General features: G+C 42.5%; 1 protein-coding gene across 3 annotated transcripts in view; it reads left to right on the top strand.

Annotated features, from left to right (window-relative positions):
* The window catches only part of pde8b (phosphodiesterase 8B), a 55159-nt gene that overhangs the window by 13978 nt on the left and 18872 nt on the right, over nucleotides 1–22309 (top strand). For 2 of the 3 annotated variants that reach the window (XM_064308743.1, XM_064308742.1), the window contains exons 2-10: nucleotides 4680–4736; nucleotides 13892–14082; nucleotides 15508–15567; nucleotides 16335–16392; nucleotides 18093–18181; nucleotides 18569–18647; nucleotides 19316–19456; nucleotides 19771–19859; nucleotides 20166–20220. In XM_064308743.1, coding sequence (XP_064164813.1) covers nucleotides 4680–4736; nucleotides 13892–14082; nucleotides 15508–15567; nucleotides 16335–16392; nucleotides 18093–18181; nucleotides 18569–18647; nucleotides 19316–19456; nucleotides 19771–19859; nucleotides 20166–20220 — 819 coding nt within the window. Of the gene's footprint in view, nucleotides 1–4388; nucleotides 4585–4679; nucleotides 4737–13891; nucleotides 14083–15507; nucleotides 15568–16334; nucleotides 16393–18092; nucleotides 18182–18568; nucleotides 18648–19315; nucleotides 19457–19770; nucleotides 19860–20165; nucleotides 20221–22309 lie in introns of those variants that run through there. The other variant, XM_064308744.1, reaches the window with a different exon arrangement.

Below are 22309 nucleotides of genomic sequence, written 5' to 3'. Positions count from 1 at the left end.
GTGCATCGTGAATAATGTTCCTGGGAAAGTGACATGCTTTTAAGTGACTGAAATACGATTTTCTTTCTGATCTGCCATTGTTTTCGGTGTGTTTAAAGGGAGTTACCATATGAGATCAAACGAGAAGGGAACCATCAGTTCAGAAAATAAGTGTACGTCAGATCAAATGAGGAATGTGGCGATGATGTCTTGCTTTGTTAATTTTTTTTTGGCTTCAATCCACCAGACTTCATTAGTGTCTGAGATTCTTTTGGAACAGGACTGTTTCTATTTCAGTGCCAATGAAGAGTAAATCAGCATGTGATTGTGGGCCAAACACAAAGGCTTTAACCTCGGTGTCCAGCCAGGTTTGAGTGGTATTTAGTCGTTACTCTATCCAGTTAGTATGAAAACTGAAGTTGAAAGGAGATGAAGGAAAAAGTGAAGGTGACACAAGATGGCATTTAATATTTGTTTTTCTGGGTCTGAAGTGTAATTCTAGGAGGTTTATCTTTCCAGTAGAATTTTATGATAGCTTCAGAGATACCGAACAGTTGGAAAAGGGGGATCATAATTAATAGGTTTGACAGTTTTAATGCAGCCGATGAGTAAAACATTTACATGTATGCATGTACATATACTGTAAATTGACTCAGGTGCAAATGGTGAAGAATATTTGTTAGGTCGCACTTGATATTTGTATCTGAATTTAGAGTTAAAGATATATAAAAAAGCTAATGAAATAGCTTTTAAAAAAAGATATGAAAGAGTCCTTGTTGACTTCAGATGATTGTTTATTGTTTATTTTGTACTCTACAGAAGCACATGATATCTGAGTGGTGTGAAGATGTTACGTATCTTTATTGAAGTGGGGGAAATCAACAAAAACTCTTTATAATTCTGCATGGTTTTTGGCCTGCTCACAAGTAAGGTGGCAGTGGTCTGGAGAAGCAGTGAAGGGCAACACTTATATCTATAAATTGTCTATGTAATATGATATTGAGCTTGTAAGCTGAATTGCCTAGTTAAACAGTGTTGATTGGGTGAAATTAGATTTTCATTTTACCCTCATTTTGTCAGTACTTTGACAGCAGGAATGACATTGGGCAGTACTCCTCTGTACTACCTGGGCCCTGAACATTGTTGTTGTGCACGTCAGGTGATGTGTCTTGATAAATTCCAACAGGGACAATTTGAGGGCTATAACTCCATAGCACAAGGAGAGACAAGCAAAAGTGTGGCTGAATGATGGTGAACTGCAGGTCATTTGAGTGCTGTCCATTCTGCTAGAATGGATGAGGGGTTGTTGTTTCTCTGTCCTGCGCTAGGCATCTCGACTCCTTTCCTTTCATGATTTTTTTTCCCTTTTGGAATGCCCATGTCATGGTTGTAAAGCCCATACACTCACTGCAGAATCCTTTATGAATTTAGAGAAGCTGCAGATGCTGCTTCTCTTCTGTATGCACTGTACAACATTAGGTCTCAAATTCTTAAAGCTTCTCAGAGTATACTGTCAGTGTTGACCTAGGATCAAGTTCCCCTTATCCATTATGATCTAAAACTGCTGCTTGATCAGCACTCCTAACCTGAGGTTTATAAATACAGGCCAAGGTTGTCTATGCTCAATATTAGCAAGTCACATGTTTTAGGGATCAGCAATATTTTGGGTTGTAACTACACAGATAAACAAAAACATCTTCTGAAATCAGGTTGCTGTGTTAAATATTGAATGTGAAAACATTTGTTTGGTGCTACAGTGGGGTTTCTGAATATAAGGGTGGTTCATTCCTTCTAGGTTTCATGAGTTTGCCATGTTTACCTGTGTAACATTACTTGGTAGAAACATATTTGTATTACCATTGTCAACATCATTGTTATTATTATAATGTCACATGCCTGTTGCATATACTATCATGAAAGCTATTTTTTTCCAAGCAGCTGTTTCTAAGCTAAAAAATTTAGGAGAATACTAATGCATCCCCATTAGGAAAGGTGTTCCTAAATTATTTTTTACAGTTAGCACACATACATTTTAAGGGGCAAATGCTCCTAATTTGGGAACAATGCCGTGCCCTGATAAACCTATTATTTCAAGTGGAACTGTACTGTTCTGCTCTGAGGTGTGAACGTATCTGAGAATGAAAGCCCTCCCTTTTCCCCAAAACTTGGTTACAAGTATCAAAAAAGTAGAAGGTTTAAAAAAAGGTCAAAAAATGATCCAGTCTTCTCTTGAGAACAATGAATAAGCAGGACCCAGTATGTAAATAAACTACTGATAGCAGAAAAAATCAAGGGCAAACGCCAGAATCTGACTGGACTAGCTGCAGGGGGTGTTCCATAAGTTCAATTTCCTTTACACACTGTGCTCCACTAAAGTGAATCAATGTATGTTGTAGTCTCTATTGTATCAGCAAAAATGGATCTATTATTGAAATAAACCCTCAACGGTATTGCTTTCAAAATGTGTAATTGGTTGACATAATGTATTATGTTGGATTTTGGGTGTAGTATCATCCTGATTTATTTGTACACACAACTGTACATTATAAATAAATGAATGAAACATTTCTGTATCCTGGATCAGATGTAGCATATTTGCAAGATAATAATTATTAGTACAGGCGTTTACAGTAATGCCTTTGCTAGAAGTTCATACTAGGACGCTCTCTCTTTGTGTGTCCTTTTCTGCATTTTATACAATCCTATAAAAAATGCTGCAGTGGAGAGAAGAACATTTTGTACTGCAAGATTTTTATGTAATGTTTAGTCTAATGTACCCTGAACAGCTTGGAAACAGTATTTAGAAACTGTTACATAACTACATACTCTTAATTTCAAATTCTGTTTTAAATTCAGTTTAAGTAAATCGTAGTTTTATAGCAGAGGTGAACTGAATTTCCGAGGCAACGATGCGGAAGGTATATTGTTGGGTTGTATTGCTGCATCATTTATGATTTGTAGCATAAATTATTGATGTTTGCCAGTAAATGTTCAATTTCCTTATTTTCCGTGAAATTTTTGTCTTCGTTGCCCATTACGGCGGAGCATATGCCTGTACCATTTATTGGTATGGATCTGTCTATACTGGGTGTGAGTAGAGTGGTAGTGGCGCAGCAGCGGTACAGATTTAACGGTACGGTTTAACAAAGAGAGCATTAGCGCGTATTGCGCTGAAGTGCGCCGGCACATGGTGACCCCGCGGCAGCACGCTGGAATCCCCTGCTGAGGAGCTTACGGGTGGCATTAGTGACGCAGCGAGGAGGCGTGCGTCAGCCCTACCGGCAGCAGGCGGCAGCGGCACATGCTAGGAGACACGCCTGCCACGCGCTCCCTACCAACCACGTGCTGCCCGAGTGCCGCACACTACCAACCGCCTGCTGCACGAGAGCCGCACACTACCAACCACCTGCTACACGAGACCCGCACACTACCAGCCGCCTGCTACCCTAGAGCCGCCCGCTACCAACCGCCTGCTACTCGAGAGCCGCACACTACCAACCGCCTGCTACACGAGAGCCGCACACTACCAACTGCCTGCTACTCGAGAGCCGCACACTACCAACCGCCTGCTGCACGAGAGCCGCACGCTACCAACCGCCTGCTACTCGAGAGCCGCACACTACCAACCGCCTGCTACTCGAGAGCCGCACACTACCAACCGCCTGCTACACGAGAGCCGCACACTACCAACCGCCTGCTGCACGAGAGCCGCACACTACCAACCGCCTGCTACACGAGAGCCGCACACTACCAACCGCCTGCTGCACGAGAGCCGCACACTACCAACCGCCTGCTACCCTAGAGCCGCACACTACCATCCGCCTGCTGTACCCTGCTACATGAGAGCCGCACACTACCAACCGCCTGCTACCCTAGATCCGCACACTACCAACCGCCTGCTACCCGAGAGCCGCACACTACCAACCGCCTGCGACCCGAGAGCCGCACACTACCAACCGCCTGCTACACGAGAGCCGCACACATTACCAACCGCCTGCTACCCAAGAGCCGGACTCTACCAACCGCCTGCTACCCAAGAGCCGCACACTACCAACCGCCTGCTACCCGAGAGCCGCACACTACCAACCGCCTGCTACACGAGAGCCGCACACTACCAACCGCCTGCGACCCGAGAGCCGCACACTACCAACCGCCTGCTACTCGAGAGCCGCACACTACCAACCGCCTGCTACACGAGAGCCGCACACTACCAACCGCCTGCTACTCGAGAGCCACACACTACCAACCGCCTGCTACACGAGAGCCGACCACTACCAACCGCCTGCTACTCGAGAGCCGCACACTACCAACCGCTTGCTACACGAGAGCCGCACACTACCAACCACCTGCTACACGAGAGCCGCACACTGCCAACCGCCTGCTACACGAGAGCCGCACACTACCAACCGCCTGCTACACGAGAGCCGCACACTACAACAAAGCAACCTGCCCGGCCAGCAACAGGTTAACACACTCTTGTCTCATCCGAGTGGACGCTCACACTGAGTGTCTTTCCGGGTGACATTACGTCCCTGTGTACAAATGGCAAAGAGGTCAATGGTGTAAGACTGGCTGGAGATGTTTGTGGATGGGCAGTCTGTGATGGTAAATGAGGGCCTGTTATTAGCTTTTGTTGTTGATTTTTATTGCCCATTATTTTTTTTACTATTCTCACCTTTTCTTCATCTTCTTTTATGCAGGTCTCTTCCACAGAGGAATGCATAGGTCCAATGCGACTGACCCAAGAGCCTATTCAGGTAAAACAGAAACTACAATTTTTACACATTCAGGGTTCCTTCAGTTTCAGGTGACCGTTCAAGATTCCTGCATTCATTTCTTGAAATAGGAAACTCTTGGGAAACTGTTCTCTTTATGTAAGTTAACGCAGTGTTTACCTGCCTCATTTGGTTTGAGGTGGCCTTGTAGACTGCAACCCACAGATCAATGTTTTCCCATGTTGTCATGCCCATGTTGAATCAGGAAAAATGTAAATTAGCAGTTGGGCAAGAGTGCATTCTTTTCACATGAGATAGAATTGTGCTTGCCCGCAGATGCTTGATTAATCACAAAAAGTAACGAGTCTCCAAATGCACTCAGTGTTAATTGTTTGAAGACTCCGGATTCTCTTAACCGGGCACTTGGATTAAGTCAAGCTGAAAGAGTCTGAGGCAAGATGGTGACAGACACAGTTAATCTAAGAGACCCAGACCATGTGGGGCCAAGCAAATCTACATCTGATTCATCCACTTTGAAAGTAATTAGGCCTATACTGTCCTTTGAAGACTTCACAATATAATCTGCTTTTGTACAACCACATCTGTGCACTCTATTAAGTTTGTACAATCTATTATAATAATAGAACTTTGTTTCTCGAATCCCATTTAAGTGGTTGATAAACCGATGAACTGATTTGACCTAAATATGTTTGAAGTACATGATCAATCAAGTAATACTTCTTTCAAATAGTCAAAAGTCTTTCAAAATGCAACATGGATCAGTTATAGGATCTCTTTCTCTGTCAGGTTTGGTGTGATCCAATAATAAGAGCCTTTGCTTTAATGTTTTGCTAAATAGTAAAAAAAAATTATATCCCTGTTGCAAAATAGTTATCCTTTGTGTGATGGCAGGTGCATGTTTTCAAGTTTAGTCATTTCGTATTTTGTTTCACCATTAGAGACGGTGCAATTTAAGGTGAAGATGTCAAGCCTTTTAGGCTGATTCCAAAATCATTACAGTGTTCAGCTTGTTAGGTGCAATGCACATGTGGTAACGTCATTTCACCTTGTGCCTCATATTTGCACGTTATTTAACGTCATAAAATAAAACGCATGAAAGCCGCCTGGCAACGCAGCGGACAGGCGGTATGAATGTCTGCTTTACCGAAGCCTGCTGGAGTCATGAACCTTATTCCAATAAACTCCAACTAATAAGAGAACAAGACAGCAATGCTATGACCTAATTTCTCTGCATGTTATACCTCCTGCTAATAGAGATGTAATTTACTGTAAGGTATTTTTTTTTAAAACACACACATTTGAAATTGCAGTCATTTCATTCTCAGGTGTCCCAGTAATCCAACTCTGGGTAAACCAGCTCTGTGAGTACCCATTAAATGCTGGAATACTTTACGTGCCGGGCTTGAGGAAGGCGTATATGGATACTGGCGTAATGTTTAGTGGTTTCAGGCATGTACGAATTTTATAGATGCAGTTAGGCTCTGTTTGCAGGCCGACCATAGATGACAATGATTTTTTTCTTATGCTTTCTGCCCTTTGGGCTGGCTTCTTTCAGAACATGGTAACTGTGATCTGCTGGTCTTGTGATCAGTGCACTGGCAGTCAACATCGCGAGCAGAGCTTTTGCACTTGAATGATTGAATACCAGTGAATGCGAAAATCCTTGCATGAGGCGTGAGACCAAGGGGTTGGGAAAATTGACCGTGTGATGCTCCACATTCGGTTTCTTGAACTGTAAAAAGCAGTTCAACACTGTGTGGTTTTCCACTGCCTTCTGTTAAATCTACAGTAGGAGTGTCAGATGATATCTCATGGCTCCTAGAAACAATTCATATTAAATATTTTCCTTGGAAGCAACCGAATCACGAAATAAAGGCAACGCATTAAACACAGATAATGTTAAGTTGTTCATGCAGTTGGGATCCTTGTAACTTCATCATAAACCTGCCTTGTTAAGGTTATGTGTGAAGTGAAGCAAAGATGCCTTCTTAATGACAGTTGTCTGTCTCTGTACAACGCTCATTCAGTAAGTCATTTATTTTGTGCAGCATGTCGGGTGACCCGGTGTGACTTTTGCGACTCTGAATGAAATACGTACGTCGCTGCATTACAAAGAGGTCAGATTTAACAACAGACAATTATTTTTCATGTGCAAATGAAACTTCATCAGTGTCCAGCCTGGATAAGGACTGAGCATATGGAGGTATTTTGTAGCAAAAGTCACAAATACTTAGATGGTTTCACAAATCTGTAAATGAGGTTTGACAAATACGTAAAAGGTTTCACAACTATGTAAATGGTTTCACAAATCAGTAAATGGGGTTTCACAAATATGTAAATGGTTTCATTTTCAAAACAGCTGTTCTTGAAAGTTCGACTATACGACTACATAATTTTGTGTAAACAGTAAGTGATATGCATCACATACTCTAGCAGACATTTATTCCTACACAGCACCCACTTGCTGTGTGTTATTTATACTTATTTTAGGTAAGGAAAGTCATCCAGAATAGCATTGTGTTTGTCCTCTGCTTTCTCTTGTAGCCAGAGTTGTTTAAATAACTGCAGAATCACAAGTCTGAGACCATGATTGAAAGCAATTCAGCCAGAGATTAACAGAACCAACATTTTGTTCTGGCAAATTCCCTAATTTGACCAAAAAATATATTAAATATCCAGGCTTTGTTAATGCTAAGTCCCTCTGGATATTCTGGGTTGGTCATATTTACATAGTTTCTTATAAATGAGGTTACAGTTCTTGCTCTGGCTAGCTGGCTCATGCCTGCAGACAGTTAGCCTCTTAGGATATCGGGGGGTGGCCTGCAGTGGTAAAACTCTGTCTGTGCCCTTCAGGGGTACATGATACCTGTAACACTGTAAATTAAATTTAATTTATGATAATATATTATTTATGTATGACCTTATCCAGGATGTCTTGCATAGCTTACATTTAATGTGCTCCATTTGTACAGCTGGATATACATTTAAGCAAATCAGGTTAAGGATCTTGCTCCAGGGTACAGTAGAATCTGATCCTACAACCTTCTGGTCACAAGCAAGCTCCTGAACAATCGCTCCATATTGTTATTGCCTTTTGCTCTGTGAAGAAATGTATTGTGTTTATTCATGAGAGAGAAGTGACTGTAGGAAAAAGCATAGGCAGATGAATATAATGTAAAGATAAAGAAATTATACGTATTTTATGGAGGCTGAAAGGGGGGAAATTAGTTGCTCCAGCAATATTTAAGAATCTTCACCAATAAAGATCTTTTGTATATATGTATAGGTTCCCTATGTAAAATAAAAAAGAAGATATTTCTGACAAGTGTTAAGTCATTTACTGTTTAAGCCATCTGCTGGCATCAGGTGGATCAGGGGATGTGATGGGTGCCAGAGTAGGTCATAAACCAATCCACCATCAATTATCACATTCATTTTTATTTTTCAATTTCACTATGGAAGCTTTACAATAGATGGTTTATCTCTTTACCCGAACAATTCACCTTTTACATAGAAAAATGGGGCTTGGGGGTGGGATGGAGCAAAATATAAAGGAACAAGTGCTGTGCCTTGAGCAGTTTCGAAGGCCAATCCAACATGATTTCAAATTTAGAGTAAAGTGTCAACTCCATGGAAACACCATTGCTTAAGTATCTGTGTGCTGGCAGTAAGTACTTGAATGCTCAGCAATTAAATACTCGTTTCCATTTCTGTGGCTGATATCTTGCCTTTGAAAGATAAACTAGGCCTACAGAATCTAATAAATGGCAATGGTGCTTTGGATACAATGAATCCAATGCTGTTCATCTGTAATCTTTAACTGAAATTGCAACCAATATAGTTCCTGCATCCCTGGCATGCCGAATATTTTTAACACAAACATGCTCAAAGGAATAAACATCTGGGAATATACTTGTTATAGAATTATACTGCATTTATTTAATCTGAGGTGCACTGCTATAGTGCCATGAAAAAACAAACAAAGTTATTCAGATCTTTGGAAAAAATATAAAGGGAACCTGAGTAAACACAAAGCATTATTACTATTTAATTTATTTGGTAGCAGCAATAACTGCAACCAAATGCTTCCTATAATCTGTTATCAGTCTTTTATATCGCTGTGGAAGAATTTTAGCCCACTCTTCTTTGCAGAACTGCTTTAATTCAGACAAATTGGTAGATTTTCAAAACTGCTAGTTTGAGGTCCTGTCGCAGCATCTCTATTGGGTTCAAGTCAGGACTTTGACTAGGCGAATCCAAATCCTCGCTTTTCTGTTTTGGATCATTGTCATGCTCCATAACCCAATTGCTCTTCAGCTTCAGTTCACAGACAGATGATGGTACAGAGCAGAATTCATGGTTCCTTCAATAATGTCATCCAGGTCCCGAGGCAGCTAAGCATGCCCGCACCATCACCCTACCAGCACCATGTTTGACTTAGTGATATGATGTTCTTACTGTGAAATGTTGTATTTGGCTGTATTACACCAAACATAATGGGACCCATATTGTCCAAAAGGTTTTGCTCTCGACTCATCTGTCCATAGAGCATTATCTCAAATGACTTGGGGATCATCCAGGTGCTGTTTTGAAAATGTGAGACAAGCATTGGTGTTTCTGTCAGCTCAGTGGTCTCTGTCTTGCTATTCTCCCATGAATCACATTTTTTCTCAGTCTCTTTCTTATTGTAGAGTCATAAACACTGACCTTATAGCTGAGGCTAGAGAGGCCTTCAGTTCATTGGGTGTTCTTCTGGGATCTTTTATGACTTCCTGGAGGAGTTGTCGCTTGGAGAAATTTTGGCAGGCTGGCCACTCCTGGGAAGATTGTTCTGAAGACTGTTCCAAGTGTTCTCCATTTGGAGAGAATAGCTCTCACTGTGGTTTAGTGGAGACTCTGAGCCTTTGAAATGGCTTTGTGACCCTTTCCAGACTGATATATTTCAACCAGTGGCATAGATTTAGTTTGAACATTGGGGGGGACACATTAAGTGGGGGGTCTGGGGGTCCTCCCTCAGGAAATGTTGAGCATCAAACACTTCATTTCCTGCATTCTGGTGATTTTTTTGCACCAATTTGTGCCTTCTCTGCATGAATTTATGGTGGAAATGTCTTTATTTATGTAAAGGAAAACACAAAATTCAGGGGGACAAATGCACGTGTTCTAAATATTGAGGGGGACGTATCCCCTGCATCCCCCCCGAAATCTATGCCTATGATTTCAACAACTTATTTCTCTTGTGGAATTTTCTTTGAATGTGGCATAATGTGACTACTTCACTCTGATGGTGAGGTTCAGTATGAGTGAGGTCTCGATTCAACAGGGCTGACTGCAGTCAAATACTTTTTCACGGCGCTGTATGTTTTCACAGTATTACTTTACATCCACTAATAGTGTGGCACAGTGGGGCCATGCCAGTGGGCATGCAGCTTTAAGTGGCAAGGCTCTATAATTTGGTGTCGCCCAAACATAAATGTCTGACTGGGGTGTGCAAACATTGTGGATTAGCCTTTCCGCTTCATAAAATATCTGATTGGCAACATCACGCAGATAAGCCTCCTTTGAGGTCAGTCAGCCTTGTGACGCTTGACTTTCTGGCATGTTTGAATTCTGCCCCCAGATTTACTGTCCTGCCACAAACAATCAGTATATTTTGGGCACACATTGTGGCAATGTGGCACAGTCCTCTGGTGCCCAGGAGCCCTAAAGAAAGGTGTGTGATAGGCCCTGCCATCCTTTCAGGCTGATGGGAGTGTGAAGGTGTTTTCAGTGATTAATGAACATGTACGTAATAGAGCCTTAAGGAAATGACTTATGAGTTGGCTATAGGCACTCCTTATGTGTCCAGTATATATACACAGCCTTACTGTTTGGAGTCAACTGTTTTTCTTCGCAACAAACAGCACTGGGTTGAAAGAACATTCGTGAGGCAGTTGTGGTGAAGTCATAGCTGAGTGTTCAATAGCTGAGTGTTCAAATTTGTTTTGTAATGGAGAGTGGACCGTCATGTATTTTGAGTTATTCCTATGGGGAAAGCAGGGGGGGTTGCAGATAGAGATCGGTTCACAGTACAGTAAGTACCATGGCAGGGATTCAATCCCCAGGAGGATTTGTGAATAGCTTGAGAGGGCAGCCTTGCACCACATGGTTGCCCAAGTATTCTGTCTTTTTCTCCCTTCCAAATGCACCCGGCTACCCAGCAGATGGTGGCCAACCTGGTTTATTGGCTTCCATACAGTTTACCTCGAGTCACTGCTTCATTTTTTCATTTTTTTCCTGCTCTTTCTTGTTTTCTTCCAGCTAATGAAGCTATTCCTGCCTCTCAAAGTTCTGCCCCTCCTTGGTTCTTCTCTGTCTGCGTAGTCTGTCCTGTGCTCGGTCTCTCGCCGCTGCTCGTGTGACGCTAGGGTGCTGGCAGGGTTCAGGGCGCTGAGGAGCAGCAGGCGCAGTGAGGTGGCGACCCTGTGTGGCCCTGTCCGTCAGCGCAGGGCGCACGGGGATGGGGGGGGCGGGGGTCATCGCCAGCGGCTGCCCGCCTCTGCTGTGCTGTGTGGAATTTCTCAGGGACGCTCCATGGTAGCACAACCTCGACAGGATGAAAGCGTGTTGACCTTTCACAGGCCTCTGCAAATATTATGGCCTTTTTTTTTTCTCTCCTCTTCGTCGCCCCCTCGCCATCGCGACGACCCGTCTTGTAAGACTCGCTTCGCGGGCTTTGAACTCTTCCCGTACGGCAGGCAGAGAGGTGGTAGGACTGAGGGTGACGGGAAAGGGGCGGGGCTTAGCCGCTTGGTCTTCAGATGATGGAATCGCGGGCCACATTCCTCCCCTGGCGGTGGCATCAGAGGCAGACTGGAGCGAGACTCCAGAGCATGCTGCAAGCTGGAAGCTGCTTCAACACAGGCAACAAGATGCCTGTTAGAAACATCTTAAGACTCCATTCTGACATTTATGAGAAATAGGATCCAGGCTCAAGCAAACCACAGTTTTTTTTTGTCTCGAAGTGTGAATGATGCAGATTTAGAAGTGTGAACATAACAAATTATTGAGTGTTAGATGATTTACTTTATTTTTACTTTTTTTCCTGTGGCCACCCACTTCCTGCTGGTACTGTTGAGCCGTCCAAAGCTTATTGTGATTATGTCTGTTTTTTTTTTAACTAATTACTGCCATTTTTGTTTGTATGATTTTCAGATTTGAGCCCTTATTCACTTAATCATATTCAAGCTCAGCTTTACACCGAAACACCAAATATTTCCCTTTCGTTATGGTGCATTCTTGCTGCTTCTCTCTTCATTTTGGTTTTATTTTGGCTGCCCAGTGCTTCTTCCTGTGTGTGCCTTGATTGAAACCTTGCCTTGTGTGCCCGGTTCCCCAGTCTGGGGAGATTGTGATGCTGTGAGACAGTAGTGAACAGGCTTGTTGATACTGGACACTGGCCAGCTGCCTGTAGACAGTTTCTCTCTTGCTTCCTGTCTCCCACTGTTTGAAGGGGAGCTAGTTCCTGGACTGACCTATTAAGAGCAACAGATGCCGCACAAGCCTAAGTTTAACATCTGCTCACTTGGATTTATCTTTCATTAACATTTTATTACTCTTTACTGAGAGATAAAAGAGACAGGCTGCTTTATTTTATTCAGTTTAAATATGAGAGTTTTTTTTAATTGCCTTTTGTTTGCACTGTTCTTGGACAGTCCTGAATAAGCTTTTCCTTTGTTGGAAGTTTTTTTTAAATTTTTTTATTTTTTTAAGGAGGGAGGCATTCTTTTGTGTCACCTGAACTCTGTGGACATTCAGGGTTATGAGAATGAAGGCGTAATTGTGTGAACTTTTGAGTTCAGTCTATGTGTTCCTCATATCCCAAAAAATCTTTCTGATACCAAAATAATGCAGCCAGTGACCAAAATACATTCTCTTGTGTGTGTGTGTATGTGTGTTTGTGTGTCTGTGAAAGAGAGAGAGAGAGAGCATGCATGAGAGAGGACATGGTCCCTGCATTTTTCTGTATTGCATTTTTTTTAATAATCATAAATGGATCTGTAATATGATTACGGTGCACTATCATGCTAAAAAAATTGCCCAAATGAATCATGCGACCAGTCTTAGCATTACAATTTGCCTGAACACTAGGGATTGCTCAGAGAACTGTCAAAATGAAAATCTAAAAATGGAATTTCCTGGAGCCCTGCATGTGTTCTCGCTGTAACGCAGAGGATTATGTGGTGGACAGATTACAGGAGTGGATATTTATAGAGCACAACCTGCCCTGTTGCAGGAATGCAACGGTAATGAATCATACGGTGTGATTAATCCAGGAGTAACCACACAGAAAACCTCCCAGCATCCAATAATAATCGAGGTGCCCGACGCAGAATACCAGAGCAGCACAAACTGCAATAAATAGCCAAACACTCGGTAAAAACATCAGGAGATGAAGGCCTCTGGTTTTTAGCAACCATCAGGCAACAGTCCAACATCTTCTTGTAGGAAAATTATGCTGACAGTGCATTGGTGGCTCAGATCTTTGGACATGAGTCACATGGTTTGCTGTTCTCTAATTAATTGCCATTTTTGGTTCCACCTGTTTTAGCTATTTGTCCCATAATCCTTCATTTCCCCCCCATATATCAGATCCCAAACTGTTCTGGAAGCTGCTCCTAAGTGAGTAAAGTTTAGTCCATATTTGTTTTGCTTATGTTTCCCACATCCGTGAGCTCCATTAGAAGGAAAATAAATTCCACTTTGTTTATCAATTACAAAGCAGCTGCTTCTGAGCAAGCATAACTTGAGTCAGAGGTCGACAATGAATTATGATTAAATTACTATATAACATTGCTCCTTGCCCATGGCTATGCAGCAACTTTATGTATGATTAATGTAAAGAGCGGCAATGGTCTGATCATAATGGAATATATTTGGCCTGCACCCAAGGCTAGTTCGGCTAGACGTCTACTTGCTCGAAACTTTGCGAGCCTTGTTTCTGAGTGAACATCAGGAACATTGGAAGCATTGTCATGTTTTGAGCCTGAAGAGGGTAGGCAGCTGAGGGTTGTAGCAGTCTCATTCTATGCCTCAGGCAGATGTGCTGTAACTGTTCTCCTTCTGGAGAGGGCCCTTTCAGTATGGAACGCAGCACTCTAAATGCCCCTTCCCCCCCTCCTCCCACCCACTCCCAGGTCTTGCTGGTCTTTGCGAAGGAGGACAGCCAGAGCGACGCGTTTTGGTGGGCGTGTGACCGCGCGGGCTTCCGGTGCAACATCGCCCGGACGCCGGAGTCCGCCGTCGAGTGCTTCCTGGACAAGCACCACGAGATCGTCGTCGTTGATGGAAGGCACTCCCGCTACTTTGAAGCCGAGGCAGTCTGCAGGTGTGCTGGGGTGGCTGTGACATTACGGAGAGCTAAAGTGGCAGTAAAAAATAGATACAGGTTATAAGGGTAGGGACGGAGATATACCAGGTGGATATAACAGCAAAGGCCTTGCTTGTTTTGTGTGATATAGATCTGTAGGCATATCCATTGTTTTCCATTTCCGCTCAATGTTCATTGAATATCTGCAAAAGCCGAGGCCCCCAGGTTGTTCAATCCCAGGCTTGTCAGTGTTTGATACTCGGAAAGGAAAATTGTGAGCCTGAATACGGACTGAGTGGTCCATTGCCATCTTCAAACATGAGTTCTTATGTATATTTCCAAGCAGACCTCACAGACAGTGGCACAGAAGGTATGTGTCATGTGCCAATGTGCTGTTTGCTCTCCCCAACACAAGTAGCATTTATCAGTGCTTATCAGAGCCATACGGGGCATAGCCCTTCTGTGAATACACTTATCTCACGCATATTAGACAGTTAATATTAAAACATAAAATTATGTTTCCTTCCTCTATAAAGTCAGTCAGAAGGGCTAATACAGTATAGTTGAGTTTGGCTAAGGCATGGATTTTGCCAACGGTGTCAACTCTGTTGACATTTCACATTAAGCTGATATTAATCTTAAGGTCTGCTTACCTCATGTATTTGGCTGGAGCATTTATTTGTTTTAATATTAAGCTATCAAGCTGTCGCTAACATCAAGATTGCAACATTGCGAGAACAGTCTTCTAATGCGGTGATACTGCTCTACAGTATTTGGCAGCACGCAGAGATTGCACGCACACTATCATGGGTCTTAGGAATGTGAATATGCCATTTCTAGCTGTTAGTTTGCAATTTAAATTAGGGCGCTTTTGCATATTAGCACCAATTTTGCTGTTGGACTTTTAAAAAACTCTTTTACATTCTGTGGTAGTCAATGGTGTGTTTTACTCCGCAGTTGCTATTGCTGCAGGATTTTCTTGCATTTAACTGAGAGCCCATATTAGTAACTTGGTGATTCAAATTGTCCTGTACAGCAATACGATTAAAACCAATTCTGAATATTTAATTTTTGAACAGCTCTTGACAATACTGGCATCTGTAGTGTCAGTGTCTTTTATACAAAGTACTTACATCCACAGTGTCTGAGTGTCTCTAATTCTCAGTACTGACGTCAACAGTGCCTGAGATTCTTTAACTCACAGTACCTACATCCACAGTGTCAGTGTTTCTAACTCATAGAACCCACATCCAGTTATATATTACATTGTACACTACACCCTACTACTAAAATGTGATATAATATTGACAAATATTACCTGCCACAATATAAATGGATTATATTTCTTGAATTAAATTGAAATGGAATTAACCATATTTAATTTAATGGTATGAGTAGCGCTTGAAATAATAAACTCATTACTGTTCGCGCTTTCTTTTGTAGGTCAATCCGTGCCACCAAGCCTTCTGAGCATGCTGTCATTTTAGCAGTGGTCCCGCAAATGTGAGTGTCCCGGTGTCCCCATACTTATTGCAACACCGTGGAGATCCTCTGGAGTTCTGCTTTGTACGCAAAAACAAAACAAGACAAAAACAGTCGGAGACAAGGCCAAACCTTAGGCTTACCAAAATCAACTATTTGTAAAATAATTAAGAAGAAAGACAGCACTGGCTACTCAACCCTGTTCCTTGAGATCTACCATCCTTTATGTTTTCATTCCAGCCATAATGAAGCACACCTCATTCAACGGCTGGAGATCTCATTGAGCTGCTGATTAGTAGAATCAGGTGGGCCAAATTAGGGTTGAAATGAAAACCTACAGCATAGTAGATCCCCCAGGAATAGGGTTGGACAGCCCTGCATTACATAGATAATATTCTGCAAGATAACAAGCACATATTTGTATATACACTATTAGTAATAGGAATTTGATTGTAGAATGAGCCTTATAATTATCTGTAATGATATGTAACAGACCAGGGCTCAGCTGGAAAGCTTGAAAACAGCCAGAGACGGAGAGGCTCTGAAGAGGCTTTTTGTGCCTCTTAACATAATGAGGCCAAAATAAGTAAGCAAGGACGTATGTGATGATGTGTACCTATAATTAAATTCATGAATTTGTGGTCTCCCAAGTATTTCATACCAGTAATAATCTATCCTGATTGATTGAGTTACATAAGAAACTAAACTCACAAAGCCAGAGCAGTCCTCCCAGACCAGGGATGTGTAATGCTTTATGTGTGCTGTTTTTTTTTTTTTTTTGTGATTAGACCACAGGATCAGGAGGAGCCCTCTGTCCTGCCTCTTCTCAACGCAGGCTTCAGCAGAGTACGTACGCTTAACCTCATCCTCCCCCCTCTTCACGGTCAAGCTGGGCTCTACCTTCTCATACACCTCTTGGGAAGACACAGTGCGTGTGAGCTCGCTCATGCGTGTGGGGCGCTTGATTGACCGTCGCACCATGAGGCGTTGTGGACAAAATACATTTTAAAAATGATTGCGGCTTTGGGGATTATCCTTTCTATCCACCTTGCTATGTCCAAGCTAGCCTCATCACTAGTTCAAGTAGCACAGAGTATTAAGGCAGTAGGCACGCCATGTTCCTCCATCATCATACATCACGCAGATGTGTTGTCGTGGTTAAAGGGTGATTCCACAAGGGATAACTAGTCTTTAGGCCTAATGCAGTGTGCGTATGCTTGAATAACTTTAGGCCTAAAAGACAATAAAGAAGATCAACCCATATTATTCTGAGCTCAGTATTTTCATAGGGAATCCATATCTGCCTATTTAATTAATCATAGATGAGCTTGTTATTGTTGGCCACTCTGGGAGTCTCTGCACAGACCTGATGCCAAGGAACCTTGAGGATTACACTGAGTAGACATCAGGGGCAAATTGCTGCAGGGTAAATTGTGTTCCGTTTTATCCGGCTAATAGATGCTGGATTCCGTGATTTAGATTGGGTTGATTTCGGCTCCGTCCCAATGCCGGGATTGGCTACAAAGCATGAGCTCGGCACCTGAACCGGGGCCATGTTTACTGATGCAGTCATGCCAATGCTGGGACAAGACAACAGACGGGTCATTTAAAATCCCCCTGTAGCCTATATCATTTTCATCTTTCTGCTGCTCCTGATGTAGGGCATCAGGTCGCCATTGTTGACATCACCCATCCTTTATCCTGAATCTGACTGGTCTTATGTAATAGCTGACAATGCCTGTGCTTTCCTGTTTGATATAGTGGCAGTAATTATTACATTTTTTTACGTAAGTGGAGTATCAGTACACTGTTGAACTATCTTTATTGTACCACTTTTGTACGCTCCCTCACTCGTGACAACATTGATTTTTAGCTGTGAAATCCGATCCCACTTGTGACTGATGGGATAGAATGTCCTGCCCATATCTAACATCTCCTCCCTTTTGAAATCTGAACAAGACAAGCTGTACGTGTAATTACAGGGAATAATAATGCGGAAATCCAAAGGAGATGTTCCTTTTCATTTATCAAATATTTTTCACTATTTGATGTCTGTGGTTGGCCTACTACAAGTGCTATTGTTGGACAAGGCACCCTCAAAACATATCCAGCCAGTGGTTTTGCTGAAGCATTATTTTAGCCAACTGTGATTCTAAGCTGGATGTTTTTTTTATAGTCCTCTTGTTTTCTTACATCTTACATCCAAGGATTGGAGGTTAAGACAAAAATAATGATGGCTTATTAAAAAACAATGTTTGTAACACTTAGAACGGCCTTAAAATGAGTATGAGTTTAAATCACTGCTTTAGGTTTTTTCTCTGTTCTAGAAGATTGATAGACTCTTACGTTGCCTTTTCATGTATTTATTATTCATTATGCCATTGTAATAAGATTCATCTCCAGAAATGTAAGCCTTTTAGAATGTTATCATAATCCAGAATGTGTCACCTACGCAGAGGATTTCTTTCTGCCCTCACCAGCACATTTCGGGCATGAAATTTGATAGCGTTATCCCCCTGTCCTTGATGTGTTATCTTGTCTTTCAGAGATTTGTGGAGAACAGCACAGTCTCTGCCTGCTACAATGAGCTCATCCAGATTGAACATGGGGAGGTACGCTCACAGTTTAAACTGAGGTAAGGCTGAACCCAACCATATCGGCTAGCACTGGTACCATGATCACTCAGGCGCTGAGTCTTGGTAATTCGGAAAGCATGGAGATGGCTGCTGTGATTGGCAAAGCCAAAGGGCTTTCTGCACTGACTTGACACCATCTCTCCTTCTCAGGCAGACTACAGTATTTTAAAGCATCAGCCTTAACTTGGTTTTTATGTAAAATATGTTGAATTTGTCATTTTCTGGTTGATTGTCCTTTTTTGCCTGAACACTCCATTACAATAGTTGCGTAATATTGAAAATCTACATTGTAATAGCATGTAATACCAAAGATGGGGTAGTCACTTATGTGCAGTCACTCATCAGTTTGTTGAAGGCTGTGTGCATTGTGTGCTGATGTCTTTCAGGGCCTGTAACTCAGTATTCACTGCACTGGAACACTGCCAGGAGGCAGTAGAGATCACCAGTGAGGACCATGTCATACAGGTGAGAACAGGGACAGTTAGAAGGGCCCGGCGGGCTCGGTGAGAAATCAGTCATGGGCCTAGTGGTCAGATCAGCATCCTCTCCCATTTCAGCCATAATTAAATGAAGGGCATCATGGCAAGCAGTAATTCTCCTTAAAACTGATTAAATCAAGGTCCTAAATCAATCATTCGAGGCACTCACTATTCTGTGTTTTTTGCTTTGTATGGAAAAACTGTTTAAAAATTCCAGTAACAATTGTGGTCAAAACGATTGCACTGCATATAATCAAACTATGTGTGCAATCAAGGGAAATTTATGATAAAAGTGAATACTTTTGTAAGTAATTTATATATCGACCCATGCATGATATCTACAGTACTGGATTGGACTGAATAACAATCACGCAAAGTTGAAGCTGCAACAGAAAGTCTGTTATCTAAAATGGAGGATGTTAGACTTGGCAGATTCCTCAGGTGATTTAAGGACTTATAAAACTGTAACAGGTACTGATGTACTAAACACATTCATTTTCTCAAGTGGGCTGACAACCTAACAGACTAACAAATGAAAAAATAAGTATTTCTCTTTAGTCTTCTGCATATCAAACCAATCAGTACATAAATTGCTGCGTTGAAATTGCATTTCAAAGATCAAGTGATGCATGCGCATTTGTCCTTCTGCGACAGTACGTGAACCCCGCCTTTGAGAAGATGATGGGGTACCACAAAGGGGAGCTCATCGGCAAAGAGCTGATGGAACTGCCAAAGAGCGACAAAAATCGAGCCGACCTCCTGGACACAATTAACACCTGCATAAAGAAAGGCAAGGTCAGTGTGCTAACCACAGGGACACGGCACTTAAAGAAGACCCCCCCCCTACCCCCCCACCCCCCATTAGCACATCTCCACCCTGAATCCCGGAGTATTTTCGTTTGGTTTGATGGTCTGAACGGCTGTGCTGCAAGCAAGGTACAGGTAGAGCCGACTCAGGACCGGCGAATGTAATTAAATGTAATGTAATTGCATGCGGTTTATGCAGGGTCTCGCATTCATTACGTTGATGGAATGGAATGAACGTGTCGTTAAAGGTAAGGTAAACCCTGCCCGTCTGTGCGCACGTGACAGTGTTTTCTCCTCCGTAGGAGTGGCAGGGCATTTACTATGCGAGGAGGAAGTGTGGCGACAGCATTCAGCAGCATGTTAAAATCACCCCTGTCATCGGCCAAGGAGGGTAAGCCCCCGCGTCAGTCACTCCCACGCACTGCCGTTCTGCTTCCCCTCTCTGCAAGCCTGCAAATGCAGGTCTTTATGATGACTGTTGGATTAGGACTCAATGCTGAGAAACAGTAACTTGCCAATGTTGAAAATCCATGAGAGGTAAACCTGTGAGCACAGATCCAACTATTCCAGTGCCTTGAATTCTTAGTATTTTCTTTCTTCCCGAGGAGACTGAAATAATTGAGAGGCCTTCGAACTCTGTTGCATGTGGTTTGAGGCAGTGGTCGCCATATGCTTATTTCTGTTCTGCTCTTTTCAGGAAAATCCGACATTTTGTGTCAATCAAGAGACCACACAGTGACAACAATAAACAGGTGAAGCGATGTATTGCTTGTTACTTTGCCAAAATCCTGCCAGCCGGCTGATTATTGAAATGGCTGAAATGCTCTGTCTCTGATTGTGACTTTCTTAGAACAATTAATCTTTAAGTTATTTGATATACAATGCTGAAAGCTCATAAGATAATACTCACAAGTTGTTTATAAGTCACAAGCAGAGCAGACATTCCTGGATGGCGGCCATGTTGGTGCTAAAAGCTTTGACATATTGATACACCCAGCAGTTTACCTTCTGACATAGTTTCACGGGGTTGCAAACATTTTTAAGCAGATTGCATGTTTAGTCTCCTAATGTTGCAACATTGCTTGAATACACTCAGTGACACAGTAGATTCTAAGAGTCAATACCCACATACATAATTCAGTTTTAATTGTACATGGGGGATAAATGCAGTCATGTTTTCAAATATATATTTCAATACAAACATGTCAGTAGTGACTAAAAATTCAGCTAATCATCGTTTAATAACTTCATTATCATGGCTGCATACACGAGTAGCCTCTTAGAACTTGGGAGCTGTTAGGTGTCAAGAGCATGACATCATTCTTCTGATTCTCACATTAGTGGCATGAATGTTTACACTCTCTTGAACAAAACCACACCTACTTGAATGAAGAATGATTGCACACACCTTTTTGTGGTTCACACTGTAATATATAAATCAGTTCACACAAACTTGAAAACTTGCGCTGGCAACAGTATTCACATTTTTATAATGTAGGCTATGTGTTCAATTGTGTATGACCAATTTTGTCAATAAATTCAATTTAGTTTTCATTTTTGCCAATAGTGCTTTTCATTTTGCATTTGACATTTCGAGAAGCAGCAGCTCCACTCGCTGTTATACTGATGCACAAATCAGTTTGGCCTGTTATGCCGAAGAATGTATGGATTTCGGTCCGGTTCAAAGCTAGCATGCTGCTAAAGAAGCAGAATCCCAGTTAAGGCTGAGTACGGCTGGCTGCCAGGGACCCAGGCTATTTTTACAAGTGTAAAGCCGAGTTCTGGCCAATAATAGATCTTTGCGGCTTTCATCTAGTGTGCTGAAGGTGCGTTGAGTCAGCCTTGCTCATTTTTGCCGTTAGACAGATGGTATTCTCTTTACCGATTCTACGCATTGTGTGCGTCCGCTTCTTTGAACATTATTTGCTTCTGGGAAGAGTGACAGACAGGCATCTCGATCCATGATATTGTGCCTGATTCAGAATGATGTGCTGTACGGTGTGTTCCTTCCCTTTCCACAAAACGAAGGGGAGATATTAGTGATAAAATTATAGTATGTATGACAGTGACTGTACCGGACATTGAGGACAGATGCATAGGTTTGGTCACTCAAGCAGTGCGGCTATTATTACAAGCAACAAAGGTTTTCTTAACATTGAACTGGTGAAGTGTGATGGATGTGTGCCCGTGGGTAAATTAAAGATTTGAAGCTTGCCCTAATTAAAGTAAACGCATGTAATTCCAAGTTATATATTAAATGTAGCAACAGTAAATTCTCATCTCATCCCTTTAGCTGATTGCTCTAAACGAGTGATTGCTGTGATGCAGCTCTGTGGCAGGAGACCGCCCATCGTAATGGTCCTGATGGGGCTGATGGGGTTGATAGGGCGGAGCGTGGGTCTGTCAGGAAAGTGCCTCGCATTAAGAGAAGTGCCCGGCCGAGAGGGGCGGGGCCGCTGGCAGGGGCCCCTCTGAGGGGGTGTGGACAGGAGATTATCCCACGCTGGTACGAGGCTCCATTAATGAGATTAGAGGTTACATTCACACAATCTCCTCGATAGATCGGGTATCTCCTTCTTCCACGTTTAACCCTCTAGGCGCTCTGGTAACACGAGCTGTGAGGCATTACATTTCCCACTGGCCTTGTTGTAAGGCAGTGAGTGGAGTGGCTCGCCGTGGCTCAGAGCTGCTGCTGGAGACAGAAATGTTGAGGGCAGGTGGGTTTTAGGGGTTCAGTTGGATGATATTTTTGTCATACGTTCCTGTGGAAATTACTGCACATTTATGCCAACTGTAAGCACACATGAGAGAGATGCAGAACAGCGTAGATCACAGATGCTT

This window comes from Anguilla rostrata, chromosome 14, assembly GCF_018555375.3.
Source record: "Anguilla rostrata isolate EN2019 chromosome 14, ASM1855537v3, whole genome shotgun sequence".
Classification (NCBI taxonomy): Eukaryota; Metazoa; Chordata; class Actinopteri; order Anguilliformes; family Anguillidae; genus Anguilla; species Anguilla rostrata.
The sequence above is the reverse complement of the archived record's forward strand: the minus strand, read 5'-3'. Positions and strand labels throughout refer to the sequence as shown.